Source organism: Acartia tonsa, chromosome 8, assembly GCF_053477335.1.
Source record: "Acartia tonsa isolate MP-2025a chromosome 8, ASM5347733v1, whole genome shotgun sequence".
NCBI lineage: Eukaryota > Metazoa > Arthropoda > Copepoda > Calanoida > Acartiidae > Acartia > Acartia tonsa.
The window spans coordinates 50,855,999-50,879,361 of NC_137267.1; the positions used below are offsets into that span (position 1 = coordinate 50,855,999).

Genomic DNA, 23,363 nt, shown 5'->3' on the forward strand with positions numbered 1-23,363 from the left:
TAGGGAAATAGTAAATAACTTACTAATTTGAATAACAAAAAGTTGCCATAAAGTTGAGATAAAATAGTTAGTTATCCCTTATTCTCGGAATGCTTGTATAGGAATAAGCTGTACTACAACACAGTAACTATTTGTGTATCCAACTATATATTTGTCGCAAAGTATGAGACAAAATAGTTCCAATATTTTCTAGAAGATATAGTTACATATAAAAAGATATAGAAACACTCTAACAATACTTTACCTAGCCATTTTATTCCTTCGCATATGACGCAAACAAAAAAATTATCGCGGCATCCAAAGAATACAGTTGAAATCAGGGATCTAAAGGGATAAGACAATGGCAATGATTTATATACAAAATTACCCCTTATGTAGATTACATTTAGTAGTTGAAACGCTTGGATGATAGTTTATCTGATGATAAATTATTATACTTTAGACCTTTTTTCCGCCCTTAAAGATGGTCCAAAATATATCTTGTTTTAATTCTGTACAATTACATGTTTTATTATTGTATACCAATAAAATAATGAATGAATATTTTTGGAGAAAAATTGGCTATAAGTTGTGGTAATGTATATTTTCTATAGATGGATCATCCCTTCTCCCTGGTGGACCTTGCATTTTGCTATTTGTAACAAAATATCATTCTTTAACATGGAAGGTTCGACACCTAGCAAAACGTTTTATATTTTCTTATATTTAGGTACGAGACAGACATCAAACTCGCAGAATTCAGAGACAATGAAATTTATATGAAGGTATTACTTCAGAAGCTCTTTAAAGTGCATATAAAAAATGACGTCAAACAATACAAATAACCAATGATAGGCTAATACACAGAGCAATATACATTTTAATTGACCAATGGTAGGCAATTATGACGGCATTTTTTTTAGGTACTATAAAAAATTTATTATTTTAGTTTTAAGGTGCACAGCTTTTCTATAGCTTTGTATAAATTTAATAAATCAGGATAAGACAATGGCCGATAAATTGATGTACATGATTTTACACAAAATTACCCCTTCTGTAGATTGAAATTAGTGGTTCAAGCGTATTATCATTCAAGTGTGTATGAATTAATCAAAGTTCACTACAGTCCTCAAAGTAACATACACATAAGATAACGTTATTAAAAAAACTTTCGGGACTAGTGAAAATAACAGCCCATTGTCCCCTAACTCTCTGCTGATAAATACTTCCATTGTTGTTACAATACATGCAAAACTATTGTAGTTTCTCAGTAATAGATTTAGAAAAAATTTATAATATTGATATCAAAAGAATAATGAAAATTTGTTAAAATGTAGAATATGTTAAATAATTTGAATTTAATTGAAGGTGTATGTCATGTGGCTACATTTTATCTTCAACAGTATTCTACCATTAAGGTAGGTTTTTATGATTAATATACCATTACTTGAATTTTGCACCAGATTTTCATATACTCTGATAAAGCAATACTTGCAGCTGGCTAAAATAACGATACCCCCATTTACTCCATTGTTCAGCTACGAATAAGGAAACGTTATTATAAAACTTTTGAGACTAGTGTAAATAACAGCCCATTGTCCCCTCCCTCCCTACATTTTAGGACTAGTGTAATAAACTGCCCATTGTCCCCTCCCTCCCCTGGTAGCTGCACTATTAATAACACGTATTAGTTGACCAATTTAGGCTTATTTAAAACACTTTAATTAAATTATTTTACTAGATAATTTTTCATTTATTTTAAGTTAACTGTTTAATTAAGTTCTAATGAATTAGAATTAAATATCTCATTACATTCGAAAACCCTTGAAAATCTCTAAATATTTACACTTTTGAGGAGCACAGCTACTTATTAAATAGAGCTTGTTTGTAAATACAAACCTAGCCTCTTGGGGCGAAAAAAATAAATTAAGTACTACTGGTGCTGCCAGTAGTTTATGTGAACCAACTTCCCCATAAACAAAAAAATGGGAGGGGGGATTTTTTTGTTTTTTGGGGGGTTGGAGGGTGTCCCAGCCCCCAAGAAAATAGCTTAAAACCACCACAGGACCAATAGGTATATACCAGTGGTTACAGAGATCTTAAGGGACGGACGGACAGACATCAAGCTACTTTGTATTATAGATTAATATGTTATTGTAAATCATTTTAAATACAATGATTCCTGCTACTTTGTTTTCTTTCCATGATCCAGACTTTCAGATTGTTTAAAATTAAGAGATTTATTCACAGAAAGTTTATTAAATTACAATCAATACTTGCTAAAATCTATTTATACCACTTAATTTTTAAACCTTCAAATGTCATTTGCTTTTATAGCTGTATCACAAGCGAGCATAACTGGTTTTGTTTAAATAAAATTATAAAAATTTCTCTGAAATAAAGATTTACTGGGAATAAAATTATTTTATTTGATCTTTTACTTTTTATTTTGCAGTCATAAATGATTCTTTTATATAAATAATATTCAGCAATTTTATGCACTTTTGTTTTGAACTTTAATTTTGAACTTATTGTAATATTGTTTGTAAAGAAAGATATAAGAAAAGTATTGATTTATTTTCATATATTTTTACCTTTAAAGGTTTAAAAAGCCTTCTAGTCATTTGTTTGGTCATAAAGAACTGAAAACAAAAGTTAAAAATATGATTTCCAGTCGTTCTTATGCAGTAATTAGATGTCTATTTAAGTGTGAAATTAGTAGAATGTGTATTTTTATGAAATTTATGTCTATCCTAGCCATTTCTCATCGAATTTGATTTTTCTTTTCCTTATTGCTCTCATGAATAGTACAGAAATGGCAATAATTTAATATTTATTACATAACGCATATAATACGACCTACAATAATTGAAAAAAAAATTATGTCAAAGGAATTTTTTGGAAAATTTGTTTTCTAAGGTTTCATATAAAAATGTATAGGTATTATATAATATAATGAATTTTACTTCATTCACAATTCTTTATCTAAATTGGAGTCCTCAGGTGGATTCTTAAAAAACTTTTTTGCTCACTAGCTCACTAAAATCAGTGAGGCTTATTATAATCAGTAAGGCATTTTTGTTAAAGATCCTCCAAAATCGCATAAAAAATCTACAAAAATTAGATAAAAATCCTACAAGGGTAATTACAATAAGATTTTGTGTAATTTTTTTTGCAATTTTGAAGGATTTTTGCACAAAAATTTTTTGCGAACATCACTGATTTTAGTGAGCCAAAAAGTTCTTTAAGAATCCACCTCTAATTGTTCTGTGCTCAGTGCAAAAGACAGTAACACACACATATAAGCATAACATGGAAAAAAGGATATTTTTGGCTGGCAAAAAAGTTTAAGGCAAAAAATTTAGACCATCTAATTCCAAATATCTGTTGCTGATAGGGTAGTGTGGTATCCGCCTAGGGTAAATGGCAGACACCAGAGTTCGAATAAAGACTACGGCAGTGTGAACAGACGTGGACACCTTACTATAGAGAAGCTACGCTTCTCTAGCATTCACTAGACAAGAATCAACATCTATTTCAGTTGTCACTTTATTGGAGGTTTAAAGGATACTAAAGCTATATACAACAAACAATAACTACATGGATAGGAATAAATGATCATAACATAAAAGCATTATAATACATATACAATAGTCAGTTTGGGCAATCATGATTCCCCATCCCTGGAAAGGGTGGGGGGGATTAAGAATACAGTTAACCATAATATAAATACATGTGGATTAGGAATAAAGATAGTTAAAGATAAATCATACAGTAAAACATAGATAATTGCAATGGTTAGGTAGATGGCTATCCCTGTCTGGGGCAGGCAGGATAGCCCATGGAGCAGCACAATAGGTAGATAAGCATAGAGGGGTTGAGTGGTAGGTCTGGGTACTGAAGAGGGAAGGTTTGATGATTACTTGTGACAACAACAGTCTGTGTGGGGGTGATTCTATCAGGTGAGGGCAGGTTTAGATCCTTTATCCTCAGGGTTGAGGTGGTGCTGATAACTTGGTGGTTGAAGGGGAAGGTTCCGGTGCTTAAGATGGGAGAGGGAGGGGTAACACCCCTCCCTCCATTTGCAGGACAACTGAGAGATGAAACCAGTACCGTTATCTGACATATTTTCAGGTGGCTTTATAATTGTAGAATAACAGGATTTAGCTAGGTGCGTAGCATCACTATAATGTCTTGGTTTCTGCATGGTCCAGAGCTGCCGCATACCACAACTCTCCCCTCGGAAGGCTGGAGGGGTTGTCTGCACCGCCAGACTTCCGACAGTGGTTGCGGCCTTCAGTTTGTTGTCCTTGTGGAATGGGTCCGCCAGGATACCAGTTGCTGGACGGTGGTGGACTCCAGCCCTCCCCAGGTCTAACGGAATCGGCTATATCTGCTGGAGTGGCTGGTCCTGTTGGATATTCTGGCCGTTGGATGTGTACCTCTGAGGCCACCCTGGCAACCTCCAGGGGTGGCACAGCACATGAAGGGGGCTTGGACCAACAGCCGCCTGGTATACACCTCTTCAGGTTTCTCCACTGGGCTGGTGGTCTCCATCGTGTTGATCACCTTGCTGCTGGCAGGCTGGCTACTGGATGCAGGCGCAGTTTCTTCGCCCTCGGGGCTAGTCAGGTTCATTCGGCTTCCAGGGTCTCTGTCAATGCGGGCAGGTGGTGGTTGCCATACTGTAGGAGCGTTGCCTCCTTCAGGCTCATTCTGGACATTGGCAGGGTGGTGCATGGCAGTCCGACCTGCGGGGTAGGGAAAGGTAACAGTCCATCCTTTATGCCGGAGGCTGTCTTGGATCTGCAAGGGTGGCTCCGCTCTAGTTGGCTGGGAGACAGGCCCATCCACGGACACTACTGCTGGTGGACTGGAGGCACAAGGCTCCGGATTTCCTCCCCTAGCCTGAAGGGGTCCAGGCACATTGTCTCCATCTTGGGTAGACATAATTGTTGGGGATCCTCTACTTCTATGGTTAGGCTCGGCACTTGGCGCATCTAGTTGTGTTACTCCCCAGGCAGCGGTCAAAGCTTCTTCAGTTTGGCTGGTAATGGCGGATACCCTGGCTCCTGGGGCAGGTGCAGGGGGCGCAGGCAAGTTTGGCCCAGCCCAAACTTCCTGGTACACCAGTGCAATACAATTACCCTGGCTTGGTTGAGGGAGGTAGACAGCTGGATGCAGTTGAGGGTGAGGGACAGCTGGACTCTCCCTGCTGGCTGGGGGCTCTGGCTGGCTGGGGGTGACGGGTGTCACCCCTTCCTCTGGGGCTGCGGGCTCATTCCGGGGTCCAGGTATCTCGGTGGCGGCGACGGTTGTCGCCCCAGGCACCAGTGTGGGGGCGCTGGATAGCACCCCCCAGTCTTCACAGGGGTCCAGGTCTCTCGGTGGCGGCGACGGTTGTCGCCCCAGGCACCAGCGTGGGGCGCTGGATAGCACCCCCCAGTCTTCACAGGTGGCGGCGACGGTTGTCGCCCCAGACATCAGCTTGGTGGTGCAGGGAAGCACCCCTCGTTCCTTCCAGGTGGCGACGCCGGTTGGCGTCCCATACATCGACTCAGACTCGCTGGCTAGCGCCTCTTGCCTCTTGCTGGGGGTGACAGGGGTTACGGACACCGGTCCCCTGTGGTTGCGGCTGAGGTCCAGGCCAACCCGGTTGGGTTCAGCCGCTCCTCCCAGCACGTTGATCCTGGCCACCATGGTCCCAATCTGAGACACAGACTCCTGGGTAGCCGCGGCCCCAGCGGCGGCAGCTAGTTGGGGTGACGGCTGGGCATCTCCCTCCAGGTGGACCTGGGTGGCAGACTGGTTGCATGCAGGTTGTTGGGCGGCCTGGTGTTTCTTCATTGCCCGGTCCCAACCGGGTCTACACTTGGCGGCTGTGTGGCCGTTGAAGCGGCAGCGCCCCTTCGTCCAGCTGGGTCCCATCAGGCCGGCTTCCCCAGGGTGTATCAACCTGCCAGGTCTCTCCTCCTCCAGTTGGGGCACCAGCTGACAAACAGGGTCTCCCCTACTAGGGGTCAGGCGGTGCTGGGCTGCTTGTGGTGGCTCCTTGGTTACATTCAGCCTCCTCCCCATACACACAGGTTCCTTCCATCCAACAGCGGCTCTCCTCCCCTGGGTGGCGAGGCCAGCCTCGGCCTTAGCTTCTGCAGGTGCTTCTCCACATGAGGGATCCTGCCTCTGGGTATGCCAGGTGGTTGGTAGCAAAGGCCGTTGATGGTGCCAGTCGGAAAGGGGGCTATGATCTCTGGGGGGTACCTGTGGCCAGTGTGTGGACAGGTACCCACAGGTGGACCAGCAAGGCCCAGAAGATGCCATACTGATGGTAGCCTGAACTGTATTCCGGACTGTCAGCAGACTGTTGGTAGCCACCTGAGTTGGGCCAGAGTTGCCAGCTGGTATTGCGTCCCTGCCAGGCTCCGTCAGCTGCTGGTGGGGAGCCCCTGCGGTGGTTCTGGTTTTGGCAAGGGGTGGCCTTCTTATTGACTTCCCTGGTTGGAGCTCTGCATCCTGGTGGGCCTCCATCTTCAGCAGCATGGGGGAACTTGGCTGGGACATGTGCAGTGGTTCAACAGAGTAGCGGCATCTGGTCTTGGAGTGTGGGGGAACAGCCTCACTGCTGCTGGTCAACCCTGCTCCCTCCGTGCTGGGTAAAGTCTTCCACTGCAGCAGGTCACCAGTCCCCATCCTTAGGCCGGTCCCCAGTCGTTCCATGCCTGGGGGCTCCCAGGGAGGCTTGGGTGGCGGCTCCCCCACCCCCAGGTACGCGTCGGGCATCTGGGTGAAGAGCCTATTCCCCTGGGACAGCTCCCCATCCTCCAGCTTGGTGAGGCCAGCGCCAGGGAGGACCTTTCCACCCCAGAAACAGGTGGTACTGGCCCTAGGGCTGGGCCCCGTTGGAGTCTCAGTTCTGGTGGTAGTGTCCATCTTGGGGCTGGCCACTAAGTCTCTGAAGCTGGTCACCTTCTCATTAGGCTCAGTTGCATCGTTCAACACCCCCAGGAGGACACCTACAGGTTCAGCAATCCCCAGTCCAGTATTGCTATTTCTCGTGCGTTGAGCACCAACTGAACAGGAGCTGTGCAGCGGACATTCAGTCACCCTTCCAGACAAGGGCATCTCAGGGACCAGGGGTCTGTGACCTGGCATGTGTTTGATGTTCACTGTACTCAACACAGTAGGCCAAAGTAATAACAGAAGTAGTATCTTGTAGATATAGAAGCAGAGTAGAGTAGCCGCGCCGCAAGGAGGTTCGAGCCGGCTCACCCCTAGTATAAATACTATAGCTGTGTAATTAGGGTGGTAGTCCACGTAGCCGTAGGCTCGGTCCTCCTGGCTCAAGAGTTTCTGTGGCTGGCGCGCCCCCATGATAAGTAGCGGGGGGTTGGTCTGTTGGTGCCAGCGTCTTGTTTAACTGTTGAGCCTGGGTTGTTCTCCTTTCCAGTATAGCTCTTGATTTCTGTGGTAACCAGCGGATCTTAGCTTAAAGGTAACAGGGAATATGTTAGGCATCCACAGATGTCTCTAGGAGCGTATCCGCTAGTAGATATATGGATAGGTAGGCTATCTATATATATACATGGCTACACGCCCATATATATATATATACGTGTATAGGAATATCCCCAGAGCTAGCTAGCTTTTCCTCCTTGCTCCAAAAAAAATCACGCTTCCTCTGTATATAGTTCACAACTATGAAGGTCAATGGTCCAGGTACACACCACCACTGCCCAGTGTGGGGCAGCAAGTCAGGCTATGTCCACAGGGTGGGCGTACTTTCGTTCAGTTACCATATCAGTTTCCAGTGTTGTTTGGTGAGGTTAGTATTCACTTACTTGTACCCATGATACAAAAAAAAACAACCTTATTTATCACTTGGGTATTTATATATACATATATTTGTTTCACTAACCATTCAGCTTTGAAGTAGGGTTGGCAGGCTAGGAAGATGTTGAGGGTCTGAGCGGGTTTAAGGAACTGGTTGGGTTTTCCTTTATCACACTAGAGCTAGAAGGAGAGAAGCTTGTAATTCTTTATTTGCTAAAAATACCCCTGTTAAATGCTATGGAGTAGCTCCGCTCCGGTGTGTGTGTGTGTGTGTGTGCGTGAAATCTCCTGTCCTTGCAACGCGCGTCCGCACCGTCAAATCCGCGCACACGGGGAAAACGCGCTCTCACCCCTCAACTCGCTCTCTCATTGGTCCGCTTCGTCCGTTGGATTTATGATATTTTCCGCACTCTGTTGCGCTACCCGTGAATGGCGCTCTGTGTGTCCGATCGCTAGCCCCCCACTACAGACGGACTTAGTCTAGTGTGGGTAGGAAGGGGGAAGCGCGTGAGGGGACGGGGGTAACTCCGTCCGTTTCCCTTGTGAGGGAGGGAGGTAACTGTGTGCTGGTGTAATAGTGCCTTTTCTTCTTAATCCTAGGCTTATCTATTATATCACCCTGATTGTATTTGCCTTCAATGGAGAGGGGCTCCTCCCTTTCCCTTGGAATAAGGGGTGTATTGTTGTTGTGCTATAGGCTTGAGGTGATTTGATTGTATATCAGGGTCTTTATTATATTACATCTAGCTTCTATTTTTGTCCTTATCACAATTGCATAACAGATTTGTTTACTAACCCTATTCTATTTTTAGCTGTTATCACAATACACAATAAATCCAAGCCTGTTCTATTTTTAGATTTATCACAACACAACAATTTGTTTGCCAAGCTTTGCTCATAAATCTATTGTTTAGCCATCAAAACAGGGTGGTAATCCCTGCAATGTGACCTAATATCTGTTTTTCTAGATGGGTGGCTGCGTTGTAGCCTCTCAGGATACTTGGAGTTGACGTAGTTTTTCTCTGTTCTGGTGCACTACACTCGTATGTTGGCTCGCAGCTTGCAGCTATGTGGCGTGTTTCAGCCTATCGGCGGCAGGGAATGTCCCGTCCTGCTAGCGCCGCTTGCAGCTATGTGGCGTGTTTCAGCCTATCGGCGGCAGGGAATGTCCCGTCCTGCTAGCGCCGCTTATCCAAATCCAGCTGATGGCGGCAGGGAATGTCCCGTCCTGCTAGCGCCACTGGTTCGGATCCTGCTATCTCTTGCAGTAAAATTGGCCTATTTTCAGCCGTTTACACTTATTTGGCTTGTTTCAGCCGGTCCGCAGGCCTGTTTCAGCCCTTTGAGCGCTCAATTCTCCGTTAGATATCAGCGCTGCTCGCGGTTATTCGTCAAATTTCGCTGTCTCGCTTCCACAACTGCCGGATGCAGAGTTAAACTTTGCTGTCCAGGGTGGGTAATTCAGGTTGCTTGCGTCAGTTTTGCCAGATTCACTGCTGGGAGTACCTTAGCCTCAGATGCGCGTCTGCTCTACACTTGTGGTTCGCCGTAATCTCACACAGCTGTCACCAAAGTTGTGGTATCCGCCTAGGGTAAATGGCAGACACCAGAGTTCGAATAAAGACTACGGCAGTGTGAACAGACGTGGACACCTTACTATAGAGAAGCTACGCTTCTCTAGCATTCACTAGACAAGAATCAACATCTATTTCAGTTGTCACTTTATTGGAGGTTTAAAGGATACTAAAGCTATATACAACAAACAATAACTACATGGATAGGAATAAATGATCATAACATAAAAGCATTATAATACATATACAATAGTCAGTTTAGGCAATCATGATTCCCCATCCCTGGAAAGGGTGGGGGGGATTAAGAATACAGTTAACCATAATATAAATACATGTGGATTAGGAATAAAGATAGTTAAAGATAAATCATACAGTAAAACATAGATAATTGCAATGGTTAGGTAGATGGCTATCCCTGTCTGGGGCAGGCAGGATAGCCCATGGAGCAGAACAATAGGTAGATAAGCATAGAGGGGTTGAGTGGTAGGTCTGGGTACTGAAGAGGGAAGGTTTGATGATTACTTGTGACAACAACAGTCTGTGTGGGGGTGATTCTATCAGGTGAGGGCAGGTTTAGATCCTTTATCCTCAGGGTTGAGGTGGTGCTGATAACTTGGTGGTTGAAGGGGAAGGTTCCGGTGCTTAAGATGGGAGAGGGAGGGGTAACACCCCTCCCTCCATTTGCAGGACAACTGAGAGATGAAACCAGTACCGTTATCTGACATATTTTCAGGTGGCTTTATAATTGTAGAATAACAGGATTTAGCTAGGTGCGTAGCATCACTATAATGTCTTGGTTTCTGCATGGTCCAGAGCTGCCGCATACCACAGTAGTTCTACTTAAAACCCTTTCAACAAAGTTTCGACAGGTGACCTTTAACCTCGATTTAGGGTGTTTTAACAAAATAACTAATTTATTCTACTTTAAGATGACAAAAAGTTCTTTAAGTCATTTCAAAATAAAGCTTTTTAACTAAAGGTTAGGTATGATAGAATCATCAGATTTATCTTAAACTTAAGATATATTTTAGAAATCATAATCAGAAAGTTCGAAAATGATTTTTTTGCTCTATTGATATTGATGTTTTAAATTGATATTGTCATACTTTCTTTGTGATTTTAAGAATGGCGATTCTTATGTTGATTAGGTAAAGTACTAGGAATGTTAATCTTAAGTAACCTATCAAAAATTTCTAATATAAACTACAAGGTATGGACACTTTCCAAATTGATTTCCAGACCAGATCAATCTTAAGTTGTTGCTAAGTATCTCAAAAACATTTATAATTACTCTATGTTCTTATCTGAAATTTGCTATTATTGCTGTGTGACAGTTTGTATTGCAAAATAATTTTAGAACCCGCCTCAATTTCACACTAATCTCTGGGGGAAGGGATTTTTAAAAAATTTAAACTTTGCGGTTCCAGGTTGTTGATAGCTGTCTGCTACTGTCCAATAGTTGACAGCTGGCTGTTGCGGCTGTGATTTTTCTGTAACCGCCATTTTAAATATTTTTTTCTTCAAACTACGGAGAATTTAGTCTTTTCTGATTGCCCCAATCCATATTTCTTGGTATATTCATTTTCTTTCCCATAAATTTCTGCTCAATCTCTCACGCTTCTTGTACCAAATTTAGAAATAAAGAACTGTTCGAAATAGATTTTAGTGAGAAGGTTTCAAAAGGTACAGAATTTATAAAATTAGACTTTTGTCTTAAAGTTATAATTATAATAGAATCTTCGGAAAAGATCTGAAACAATTTGTATAGATGAGGGGTATAGAATTGAAATTGTATTTGAGTCTTTTTCTGTTTACCAAAAAATAATATTATTTTTTTTCAGCTTAGTAAAAATGCATTAAAATATCCTCGTAAAAAATCTAGCAAAATATAAACCATACAATTTTATAACCTAAACTTACGTGTAAAATTTTACTTTTTTTCTTGAAACAACGAGTAGAAACATCCACAAGTAGCACAGCAAATTTAAGATTAAAGTATTTCAACAAAGAGAACAATTAACTATAATACAGTAATCATTTGTGTAAGTGTGTGTGTATATACTCGTCTGTGCGGTGTCTATCAGACGATGATGCCCTAGATGTAGAGTAGCATTGTTACTAAAAAGTTTTAACTTAAAAACAAAAATAAGAAAAACTTTGTATTTTCTTAAAGTCTTAATGGTCGAAAATGACAGATTTTTTGGCTTCGGGTTTCAGCAAAATAATATATTTGATTTATAGTTGACAGTTTTTAAGAAATAGCAAAACAAGGACAATAATCTCCTAACTAAAATAGTTAGATGTGTTAATAATACAGCTTAGATTTATTTTTCGGTGGATATATCAAATGAATTGATTTTAAGCACATTTAACTTTGCCGACTTATATTTTTTTATTAAATTTCACCATTCGGCAAGAATTTAATACCCATATGGCAATAGATATAGTGTGGTAAGCCGAACGTTTCAGCTCACCGGTTGCGAGTTCGAGTCCAACGAGCCTTAGCCTTGAATTATTCTACCAAAACAAACTAGCAGGATTTAGTCATACAGAAATTATATATTTAACTGAATAATATTTACAATGGATGTTTACTATATATATACAACAGATTATAACAATGGTTAGGTTTGAAGGGGGTGTGGGACACAAGGGCTTAGCCCACGGCGGTAGACAGTCTGCGGGGGTAGCTGTGGTAAAAGGGGAGGCAGCGCCTCCCGGTTGTATAATTGCGTGAGGGGCGCGTGATAGCTGCGTGTCCGTGCCCCTCCCCATATTTAGGCAGGCCAGTTTGACCGCTGGACAGCGGGGTCACCGGCGGTCATGAGGTAAATGGTGATATAATGGGATTAGTGCAGAAGGCTTGTTATGATAAGTCACTGCGTAGCAATTCTGTAAACTGCCCGTCCGTCTGTTGCCGTATTACCACAACCTCCCCTTCAAGGGCTGCGGGGCTCCCGAGCCACCAGGCCTTGAACCTGGGGATACGGCAACCTCTGTCTGCGCAGGACAACATCTTCCTGGGGCACAGCTCGGTGGAGGACAGCTCTGGCTATACAGGCTCCGCGGGACACTCGCTGCTCTGTCTGGCTGTGGTTGGATATCAACATTGTCAACTCCTGGTTGGCTTCCAGCCGTGGGTTAGCGACGGCCAGGCCCCGTCGTTGGAAGTTTTGCCTTGTCTGCAGGACTAGTTCTGTCTCGGCGGGTAGCTGGACACGGAGGCCTAGGCTAACTCTGGAGGCTCCCAAGGGGGGAATAACGATGGATGAAGGCGCGTAAAATTCCATGGGGGCGCCTGCCTGGTCCAGGTTACCAGCCTCCTAGCTCCCACTCGGATGGGGACGGCTGTCATCAGCAGGGGGCACATCGCTTCAGCTTCGTCCTCTGGGGCCGCCTCTTCCATCTCAGTGGCCGCCTCTCCTCCTGCAGGCTCGCTGCTGGCCGGCAGGTTCTCCATGTCAGTATCAGGGTTCCAGATGGCATCTCTAGGTGGCTCTGGAGCTGGCGGCGGCGGCGGTGGTTCGTTGGGTTGGTGCTGCAGGTTCTCTTCTACAGGGTCGCGATCCTGGCCGCTAGGCTGTGGGGCGGCGGCGGCTGGCTGGTACACTGGAAACTGTCCTGGGTCACTAGCTGGCAGCGCCGCAGCTCCGGGGGGCAGCTCGGTGGCGTCCTCGTCGCCGTCCAGGTCGCCTTGGATGTCTGTTGGAATCTGATGGGCAGTTACATCTCCAGTGTATTTGCGCAGTCGGCCTACATGCGCGGTGACCTCCGAGATCTTGGCTGTTGGAGAGGCAGGTTTGATGACATAATGGACGTCTGTGGCTTGTCGCACTATCTTCCAAGGGCCAGTCCATCTTTTGGTAATCTTGGCTGCCTTCCCTGGCACCAGGCGGGGGGCCAGATACCAGACCAGGTCTCCAACTTCGTACTTGGCCGTGCCTTCGTAGGCGGCCGCGCTCCTCCGGATGGTTCCCTCCTCTCGCTGCTGGATTGCGTCGTACACGGCATGGTATTGTTGCAGGAGAGCTTGGACGTTGGCTGGGACCGAGGCATACTCAGTGTCTGGCAGCCGGAGCACCATGTCCACCGGAAGTTTGGCCTCTCTCCCAAAGTAGGCCAGGAACGGGGTCACGCCCGTGGATCTGCAGGCCTTGGTGTTGTAGGCGAAGGCAATGGCAGGCAAGTGTGGCTCCCAGTTGTTGTCGTCTCTGTCTAGGAACAGCCGCATGCCTGTGTTGAGCGTCCGATGGAACCTCTCCACCCGGTTGGACTGCGGGTTGTAGGGCGGTGGATGTGTCAGACCAATTTCGAGCTTGGAGGCCAGCTCCTTGAATACCTGGCCGGTAAACTCCATCCCATTGTCGGAGTGGATCTTCAGGGGACATCCGAACGTGGCCAGGTGGCGGTGCAGAAGGGCTTCAGCCACTGTGAGAGTGCGCTTGTTGGGGATGGCGTAGAGGCTGACAAACTGGCTGAACCCATCCTGACAGGTGAGGATGTAGCGGTTCCCGGCTGGGGTCTCTGGCAGCGGCCCCACCAGGTCAATAAACAGGACTTGCTGTGGATACCCCTGGCGGGAGGGCACGTGTATCCCTAACTTCAACCTTTCCTTGGTAACCTTCTGTACACACTCAGGGCAAGTCTGAACCATCAGGCGGACGTCACGGGACAGGTTGGGCCACCAGAAATGCATGGCGACGCGGGCAATAGTAGCGTCCATTCCAAAGTGCCCGGCCATGGGGGTCCCATGGGCTAAAAAGAACGCGTCCTGCTGGAGGGCCGAAGGCAGCAGGTATCGTGTTCTCTCTCCTGTCAGGGTCTGGTCAGTGGTGGTGAGGCAGCCATGCTCGTCGAGTCCCAGGGCTGCGAAGCGGCTGGCGTACTGCTGCTCGTCTCGTTCCTTGCCGCGCAGCTTAGCCTTAGTTGGGGCTTTGCCATCGGCCACCCACTGGCGGACACGGAGCAAGAGGGGGTCCTGTGTCTGTGCCTCTAACACTCTAGCCGGGTCCAGCCGTGCGGCAGAGGGCCGGCCAGCTGCGGGCTCCCCTAGCTGGCAGAGGGTGTGAATGTACTCAGCTTGCTCTGCTAATTCTTCAGCGGTAGCTGTCGGCATATTATCGTCCTCCCAGCGGCTGAGGGCGTCAGCATTGGTGTTCTGGGTGCCAGGACGGTGGCAGACAGTGAAATCTAGGGCCGCTAGCTCCTCCTGCCAGCGAGCCACCATCCCTGTGGATGTGTTCAGCGACTTCATCTGTAGCAAGGCTGAGGAATCAGTGTTGATCTGGAAGCTGTGGTAGGACAAGATGCCGTGAAATTTCCGAATTCCATACATAATGGCGGCCATCTCTCCCTTCCAGGACGGGTAGCGAGTCTCGGGGTCGGTTGTCTTGCGCCCCACGGCGGCAATCAGCCTCTCCTTGCCGTCCTGGCATTGGCTGAGGATGGCAGAGATGGCGCGGCTGCTGAAGTCTGTGGTGAGCTGGAACACAGCCGGCAAGTCAAACCTAGGCGGCGCTCGGATGGGGGCTTGGCGAAACTTGTCCTTGAGCTGTAGCAGCTGGGCTTCCATCTCAGGCGTCCAGGTCAGTGTCTTGGCCGTTTTCTGCCGATTCATCTCGTAGGTGAGGTCGGCATACTCTGGGATGAACAGGCGGTAGTATCCAAAGAACCCCAGGAGCGCCAGCAAGTCCTTGGGGGTGATGGGGGCCGGCCAGTCCAGGATACGGTCAATATAATCCTCTTGCATGGCTATCCCCTCACGGCTGAGGGTGTGGCCCAGATAGTCCACCTTGGCTCGAAACAGCTTGGTCTTGGCTGGCTTGAGGCGGATTCCTCCCCTGCGGTGGGCTTCCAAGACTTCCCGGAGCCTAGCCAGGTGGGCCCAGGTATCCTGGTGAAAGGTCAGGACGTCATCAAGATATGACTGGAGGTTGGCCGTGCCTAATGGGTTCAGGACCCCTGTGTAGTGGGTCTTACTTGAGATACTTGTAAAATAAACAGAATGGCATTTTCGTGATCCTAAACGAGTGGACAGATTTTTATGAAATTAGTACCATTTTAAAGCGTTAATTTTTCTCTATTGATTTTTCTTTTATTTGAATTTTTAAGCCCACAAATGACGGATCTCGAGTTTTAATTATGAAACATTTGTACTTATTATATTCTGTTAAAATCTTGATAATCTTGTGATATCTCATATGAGGCCATATTTTTTCCAAGAAATCAATATACATATAATGCTCCGCATTTATATGTATATTTGACCTTTCTATCATCTACGCGTGTAGGTTTTAGGCGATATTTAACTTATGTACTTTTGTAGAAGAGAGCTCCAGTTATCCAGGGATTTGGCATCCTCAATGCATCACGGAGATTTTCCATGCACAACTGAACGTGACTAAACGGGAAACTCAACATACACTCCGGCCTGCTGATATATCCTACGCAGACCTACGTGTATCCCTTGCCATCCCTGTATGATCAGAAACGCCCCCTCAATACTTCAATACTCTCTGTAATTTTCCTATATGTATATTGATATAATATGTATTCATTAATTTTGTGTAAACTATACTTGTCTATTGAAAATACATCAGTTCCGCACAAACAGTTGTTAGTAGAGTATCAACTCCAATTTGTGGGCAGCTAATCATAGCTGCAATTAATTATCCAGAAACATATAAAATCCCCTGTGGGTACTTGCGTGTAGTATTCGTTATTTAACTTAGCGGAGACGTACAAACGAAGGGAACGAGTTGCTTCGCTCTTGAATCGCTTCAGCCACAACGTTACCATTCCAACGTGAAGTGCCGCCACACCGCTCGGGGCGGGCTTTAATAGTTTTTAAAAAGCTACCTATTACGTCCGATCTGCTACAGTCAAACTGGTGGCAGCGGTGGGATAAACCGCAGTGCTCAACAGGAGATTTACGAGGAAATTACCCAGAGGAACTACGGTAATTTCGGACGATTGTGTACATCCAGACGAGTTTTATGAGAACTGAGATCAGAAAGGACGAAAACCCCTGTGTTTGGAGACCAGTGTGGGACCATTCTGACGTCTGGGACATCAACTTGGTAAAATTTTCCTTAAATTTTGAAGAAATTTCGTTAAGTTTCGAGGATGGCGCAAGCTCAACAGGCCGCTGATCTAGAGCAGTTGAATTTGCAGCGTGCTATTCAAGAGGCACAGGCAGCAGGAGCGCCGAATGAGAACGCTCAACTCATTGCGCTAGGCGAAACCTGGTTGGAGAACCAGCGCCGGAAGCTTAACAAGCAGAATTTTCCCCGGTTTTGCAACCGTGCCGGAGAAGATTGGGATGGCCACAAGACCAAGATGGCCAATGCGTTTAGAATTGCCCGTCATCACCCATCGGATCAAGAGGGCAGGAAAGGCCAATACATCCAGAGTCTCGACGGAGAAGCGTTCCAGATGGCCCGAGAAGTCGCTGACAACCAAGAGGCGCTCACCCTTGAGCAGGTAATGGATAGGCTGGACGCCATATTCCTAGCACCATCAGATTCAGACATCAACAAGGACGCGTATAAGCAGTTGTCGCAGGGCAAGAACGAGATTCCGCAGACGTACCTTGCCAAGAAAGAGCAGATGTGGTTGAAGGCCTACTCCCCAGACAACCGTGACCCAGGCCAATTCCGGAAAGAGGTAACCCTTGGTTTACGCCATCGAGAGGTACGGAAAAGAGTTTTCTGTCAGCTACCTAGTATTACCAGTATGGGTGTCCTACGGAACGTTATTATGAACGAGATTGCCACGCAGCGCCAACTTATTCACCATGGAGATGCTGAAGATACCTCCATGGATGGCCTCGCCACGTCCAACCGTGTCATCTATCGCAACGACGGCACCGAGGATATGGAGGTCAACGCTGTCGGAGATGGAACCAGTAGCGTCAAGTGCTACAATTGTAACCAGACAGGCCATTATTCGCGTAATTGCCCTAAGAAGAAACAGCAAGCGAGTAAGGGTACGGGCGGTGTCACCAAAGACAAACCGAAAGGTAACTGTCGGAGGTGTGGCACGCCTGGCCATTGGCAGAAGACGTGTACTATTCCTGAGGACAAGCTGGCGAACGTGCGCAAGAGGAACCAGGAGAAGAACGCCAACAGCGGCGGACGCGGCCGACAATATCAAGATCGTGGCCGGCATGCCGTGCGAGAGATGCGTACCAACGAACCTGGAGACGCGGACAGTGGCGTAGGAGATGATGACCAGGCGCAGTTCTACGGAGATGTCAACTGTCTGGAAGCAGTTGGCCACAGAAGTAAGACTTCAAAAAATGTGAGAGAGGGCTCCCGTCGGTAGGTCGGAGTCCCTCAGCAGCTGTAGACCCTACCACCCTCAATCAGATGCAAGGACGGAGAGGCGCCCGGGCCATGGTTAAGATCAGCCTGCGTGCAAATGGACCGACTGTGCGGACCTATGGTCTCATCGATACCGGTAACAAGTTGCACGAAGGAGTCGCCGTAAATGAGGAGTTAGCCCGGAAACTACAGTTGCCGATCGTTCCTTGCGAGTTATCAGTGGGAACAGCGGCGAATGGCGGCGATATGGACGTCATCGGCCGTGTTTACAACATCAGCGTTATCTTGGGAGACGACTGTCCTAGCTACATTCGAGAGGCCTTGGTTATACCTGAGCTTCGCACCCCCATCAATCTTGGGTGCAAGTGGGTCGAGGAGATTCGTGGAGTTCTAGATTACTCATCACCGGTGCAGGCGGCGTTGGTCGTGAAGCAGACGAGAGTCCCGCTTGTGCAGTCCATCGACTACGAGGTTCCAAGTACCTCAGAAGACGAAGAGCGGTCTGGAAAACCGCCGGGGGAGCACTCGCCCCCCAACCCTCAGATAAGTGTTTCATTACGAGCCTTCGAGGAGTTGAATGCAGAAATAAGTAGCTATAGTAATGCTGTAAATGTTTGTACGCCCACTTTTAAAGATTTATGTAAAGCAGAAGATAATTTTGCGAATGGTAATGTGCACCATTCATGTGAGTTTTTAGCACTTAAACCGGATTCCGTCGAATCATATGTTGCGCAACTTTCTTTTAAGCACAAAGCAAAAGCAGATTTTGAGCGCAAAAACGTTTGGACACGTAATGTCAAGGGACCGCTTCGTAATTCCCAAGGGCCGGCCGTTCGTTTGAAAACCGTCGCAGTAGGTAAGCGGCCGCGTCCTGTCCGTTTGTCCGTCCAAGCGACTAGGATTCTCGCGCCAGAGTCAGTGTCTGTCGTGAATTTTCTTCCTAGCCGAGAACTCCGACCGCAAGCGATTGTCATGGTAGAAGAGACCGTTTTAGATGATAGTCCAGTGCGTGTGTTGGAAGGAGTATACAGAGCCCAGCAAAATGGGATAGTCCGCATCCCTGTCGTCAACTTGCAGGAGGCGCCGTGCATTGCATCGGCCGGGTGTGTGTTCACCGCCGAGATTTGTGAGGACAGCAGTATGGTGATCAACACCGAAAGCTTGGTGTTGAGAGAGCCCCATGAAGTTATTCAGTCAATGTCCGAGAACAAGACGAGCGACGCCACCAAGCCCATGACGAAAGAGCAGATGGAGAACCCCACGTTCAAGGAAGTCTGGGAGGACCTGGAGATGGAGGACAACGAACTACTGAACGAGCACCCCGATGTCAAGAAGCAAGTCAAGGAGCTCATTTACGAATACAGAGACATATTCAGTCGAGAGGCCCCTGGGCACACAGACCTGGTAACCATGAAGTTGAAGCTCAAGCCAGGGACGGAGCCCATCAGGCAGAGATATAGGGAGTTGAACCCTAAGATGTTGAAGGATCTTGAGGCACAGATGGCCGACTGGCTCAACCAAGGAGTGATCGAGCCGAGTTCATCGCCATGGGCGAGCCCCCTTGTTCCCGTGCGCAAGAAGGATGGAAAGATCAGATGGGCAGTGGACTTCCGCAGGTTAAACAGTTGCTTAGAGCAAGATAGTTACCCGCTGCCGAGGATACAGACGCTATTGGACCGCGCAGGAGGACATCGTGTTTACTCAACGTTAGATGCCACAGCCGCCTACTTCAACATCTCCATCGATCCAGCATCCAGGGAGCTGACGGCTTTTGCCACGCCAACGGGTTTGTGGCAATTCCGCCGCATGCCCTTCGGCATCAGCACAGCACCAGCGGTATACAGCAGATTCATCAGCACCGCAATGAACCCGCTGGGGAGCGAGGTAGCGCAATGCTACCTCGATGATGTAATATCATACAACCTGAGAGTTGCGGATCATGTACCACAGATGCGACAGGTTTTTGAGGCCCACCGCAAGGCTGGAATCAAGCTGAAGGCTAAGAAGAGCAAGCTGTTCCAGAAGAAGATCCAGTATCTTGGCCACATGCTAAGTCACGAGGGTATCGGTATGGTGCCAGAGTATGTGGAGCGTATCAAGAACTGGCCGCCGCCCTCAACCGTCGCCGAGTTGAATAGTGTCCTTGGTTTTTACGGGTACTACCGGACCTTCATACCGGAGTACGCCGACTTGACGTGTGAGATGAATGCACAGAAGAAAGCCACGAAGCTAGAGTGGACCCCAGGGATGGATGAGCAGTTCCAGCAGTTGAAGGACAAGTTCCAGAATGCTCCCATCCGCGCTGTGCCTGATTTTGAAGCAGATACCCCATTTCAACTAACCACCGACTACTCCGGACGAGCAATCAGTGCGATCCTGAGTCAGGTACAGAATGGCGCCGAAAGGTTGATCGCCGCCATGGGACGTAAGACGACTGGCGCGGAGCAGAGATATCCCTCATGGAAAGGAGAAGCCTCCGCAGTTATTTATGGCATCAGAAAGTTTCGGACAATCCTGAGCTTCAAGCCGTTCCAAATTAATACGGATAACAGCGCCCTCAAGCAGTTGAAGTCACTGAAGAAGAACACTGGCATGATGGCCAGGTGGACTGAGGAGCTGGCTGGTTACGAATTCCGTGTGGTTCATCGGCCGGGGAGACTCAATACCAACGCCGACGCGTTAAGCCGGCGTACCGATGCTGACATGCCAGACCCCACAGCCGAGGAAGAGGCCGAGCAGGAAGAGTACGTCGGAGCTGTGGATGATCCTGCTGACGAGCTTCCTGACCGCCGAGAACGGTACAGAGATAGAGTGTACCGGCATCAGTTAGACGACCCTATTTTGGAAAAGGTTCGTAGATGGATAGGCGTTGACCGGCGTGCACCAGACAAGGCAACCCTGCGTGGAGAGAGTAGGGACGTGCACCGGCTGGCTGAGATTTTCGACACTCTGCGCATTGCAGAAGATGGAGTCATTGAGCAGGAGATCAACACGTTCACAGGGAAGCGACGCAGAATTATGGTCCCCTTGTCCCTGAGAGAAGAGGTGTTCACTCACTGCCACAGAACTACCACAGGAGCGCATTTTGGCATGCACTCCACCATATCGAAGTTTTTGAGGAATTTTTATTATGTGGGACATCAAGCAGACATCCGCCTGAGGATCGCCGTCTGTCATGACTGCGTCCAGAAGAACATCAAGGCCAACATCAAGATAGGAGCGCACGTACCCATTCAAAACGGGTACCCGCTCCAGACAGTTTACATGGATGTGGTGGGCAAGTTCGACACAACTACAGAAGGATACAATTTTATCCTGACCTTACAGGACGGATGGTCACGCTTCGTTCAGGCGTACCCCTTGAGACAGAAGACCGCCGACGAGGTCGCCACGACGATTATGGACAAGTTCATTTGTACCTTTGGATGCCCACAGGCATTCCACAGTGATCAGGGAAAAGAGTTCTGCAACACCATCATGAAGAAACTCTTGCAGAAGCTCGGTGTGAAGCACGAGCTAGGCCCCGTGGCGAACCCCCAGAGCAACCTTATAGAGAGGTGGCACCGGACCATGGAAGAGACGCTGAGAACCGTGATCCAAGGACGGGAGACTCTATGGCCAGAATACTTACCTGGAGTTGTCCTGGCGTACAACACGAGGATCCACAGCAGCACCGGCGTGACCCCCTTTCTTGCCTTCCAGGGTAGAGAGGCTACTCTACCCGCGGATTTGATTTTGCGGTTACCCAACCCTGACGATGACAAGGATATTCCCACAGCCGTGAGAAATTTATTGGACAGATATACGACCATGTATGAAGCCATGGCGAAGAGTCAAGCAAGCACCATTCGAAGAAATGCTTTGCAGTATCACGGCAGTCGCGAGTTTCGAGTAGGCGACAAAGTTTTTTATTTGGCACCCAACCATGGTAAAGCAAAGAAGAAGATGACCAAACATTGGAGTGGACCATACTTAATTACCGAGAAGTGTGCCGACGTTTTATACAAGATTCAGACAATACCAGCGGGAGAAAAGGAGGACTTGGTTGTACATGTTGGTCGGTTAAAACCATATTACCCCCCAGCAATGACAGATGGAGACCCAACTTCTCCCCCAGAACCATTTGAAGAAGACGGAGATGAGGCAGGGGAGCAAATTCCCTTGAACCCAGAAAGGCAGGCGAAGCCGCCTAATCCAAGAGTTGATTTCTCAAATGGGGATGACAGCGATGATGAGGGAGGACCCCCCAATAGACCGGGAGGAGCACCACCACCACCGCCCAACCTTGACCCCCTCAACCTTCCCCTACCGGATACACCACCGCCCAGATCACCAACGATGCAGCGCACACCGCGCAGAGAACAGAGTGAGAGGAGAGGGAGGGAGAGAGATCAATCTTGCGAACCGTCCGGTTCGGGCACTCAACGGAGAGATGCCAATCGAACCCCCGATAGAGAGAGAAGCCCGAGAAGAAGCTCGCCCCCGCAGACACCGCGCCGAGATAGAGAGCGCGAGCGAGCTACGTACACATACCCTTCCGCACCCCGGGTAGAGAAGCGCGCTCTGAGCGACAATGAAGAGCCGTCCACGGACTCACCCGAAAAAGGGGAGAGGGTTAAATCCGGAGGAAAGAAGCAGAGGAGTGGGACACTTTGGCAACAGCAAGTGGAAGAGAGCAAAGAGGTGCTAGACAGCTCAGACGAGGATATGGACCCGCCTGCAGTGGCTACACTTGCGCGGACAATCAGAATCCCCGTCAAACGCGGAGCAAAGCTGCCGTACAAGGGTACAAAAGAGAGTGCGGGCCATGACATATACTGCCCCGCCCACACAATCCTTCCCCCTGGGCAACAGACTTGCGTCCCTCTCAAGCTACACACCCGTGTACCCCCCGGATATTTTCTGAAACTCTTTGGCCGTTCAAGTATAGAACGGGAGGGAGTAATTTTACTGGCAGGATTAGTGGACAGCGACTACACCGGCGAGATACAAGCAGTCTTCTGGAACTTGAGTACCGAAGCAGTGGAGTTCAACAAGAATCAACGAGTGTGTCAAGCGGTGATCCTAGAGACTCGCGAGGTGGAATTTTATCATGTCGATAATCTTCCTACCACTGATCGCGGTGCTAACGGCTTCGGCAGCACCAACCAGTAAGGCATATTCAATAGATATAGTAGATTGCACAAACCCTTCCACCATCAAGAAATTCAACAAGGAAACAATATGCAGAGCAGAGGAACCTACACAAGAAGTTCCAGTGAAGGAGCGCTACACAATTTTACAGAGGCCAACACTGACAAAGGTACACGGATACTCCTGCGAAGTGAGGGTATCCTTGTACCATTTCAAGTGCGGAGTTTGGGGCCACCTCAAGTTGCAACAGGTACCCCAAACTATGAGGCACGAAGAAATTACTGCAGAAAATTGCCGCCGCATGTCACTAGTGCAGGAATATCAAATTTCTGGCTACGGTGACCCTATCAAAGTGAAACTTAACCGCCCAACCTACGTTTCGGCAACCCTGGCCGGATCCCTGAAGATGGAAGACGACAAGATCACCTGCATTGGGCAGACCATCCGCATGGGCGACACCATCCACTACAACACCCTGAAGTTAGCTGAGTACCAGATTCTACTTAAAGAAGAAACTTTTCTG

General features: G+C 47.5%; 1 protein-coding gene across 1 annotated transcript in view; it reads left to right on the forward strand.

Annotated features, from left to right (window-relative positions):
* The window catches only part of LOC145327235 (uncharacterized), a 101,625-nt gene that overhangs the window by 53,956 nt on the left and 24,306 nt on the right, over positions 1 to 23,363 (forward strand). Inside the window, exons 11-12 of the mRNA XM_080170818.1 lie at positions 710 to 764; positions 1,348 to 1,397. Coding sequence (XP_080026944.1) covers positions 710 to 764; positions 1,348 to 1,397 — 105 coding nt within the window. The remainder of the gene's footprint in view (positions 1 to 709; positions 765 to 1,347; positions 1,398 to 23,363) is intronic.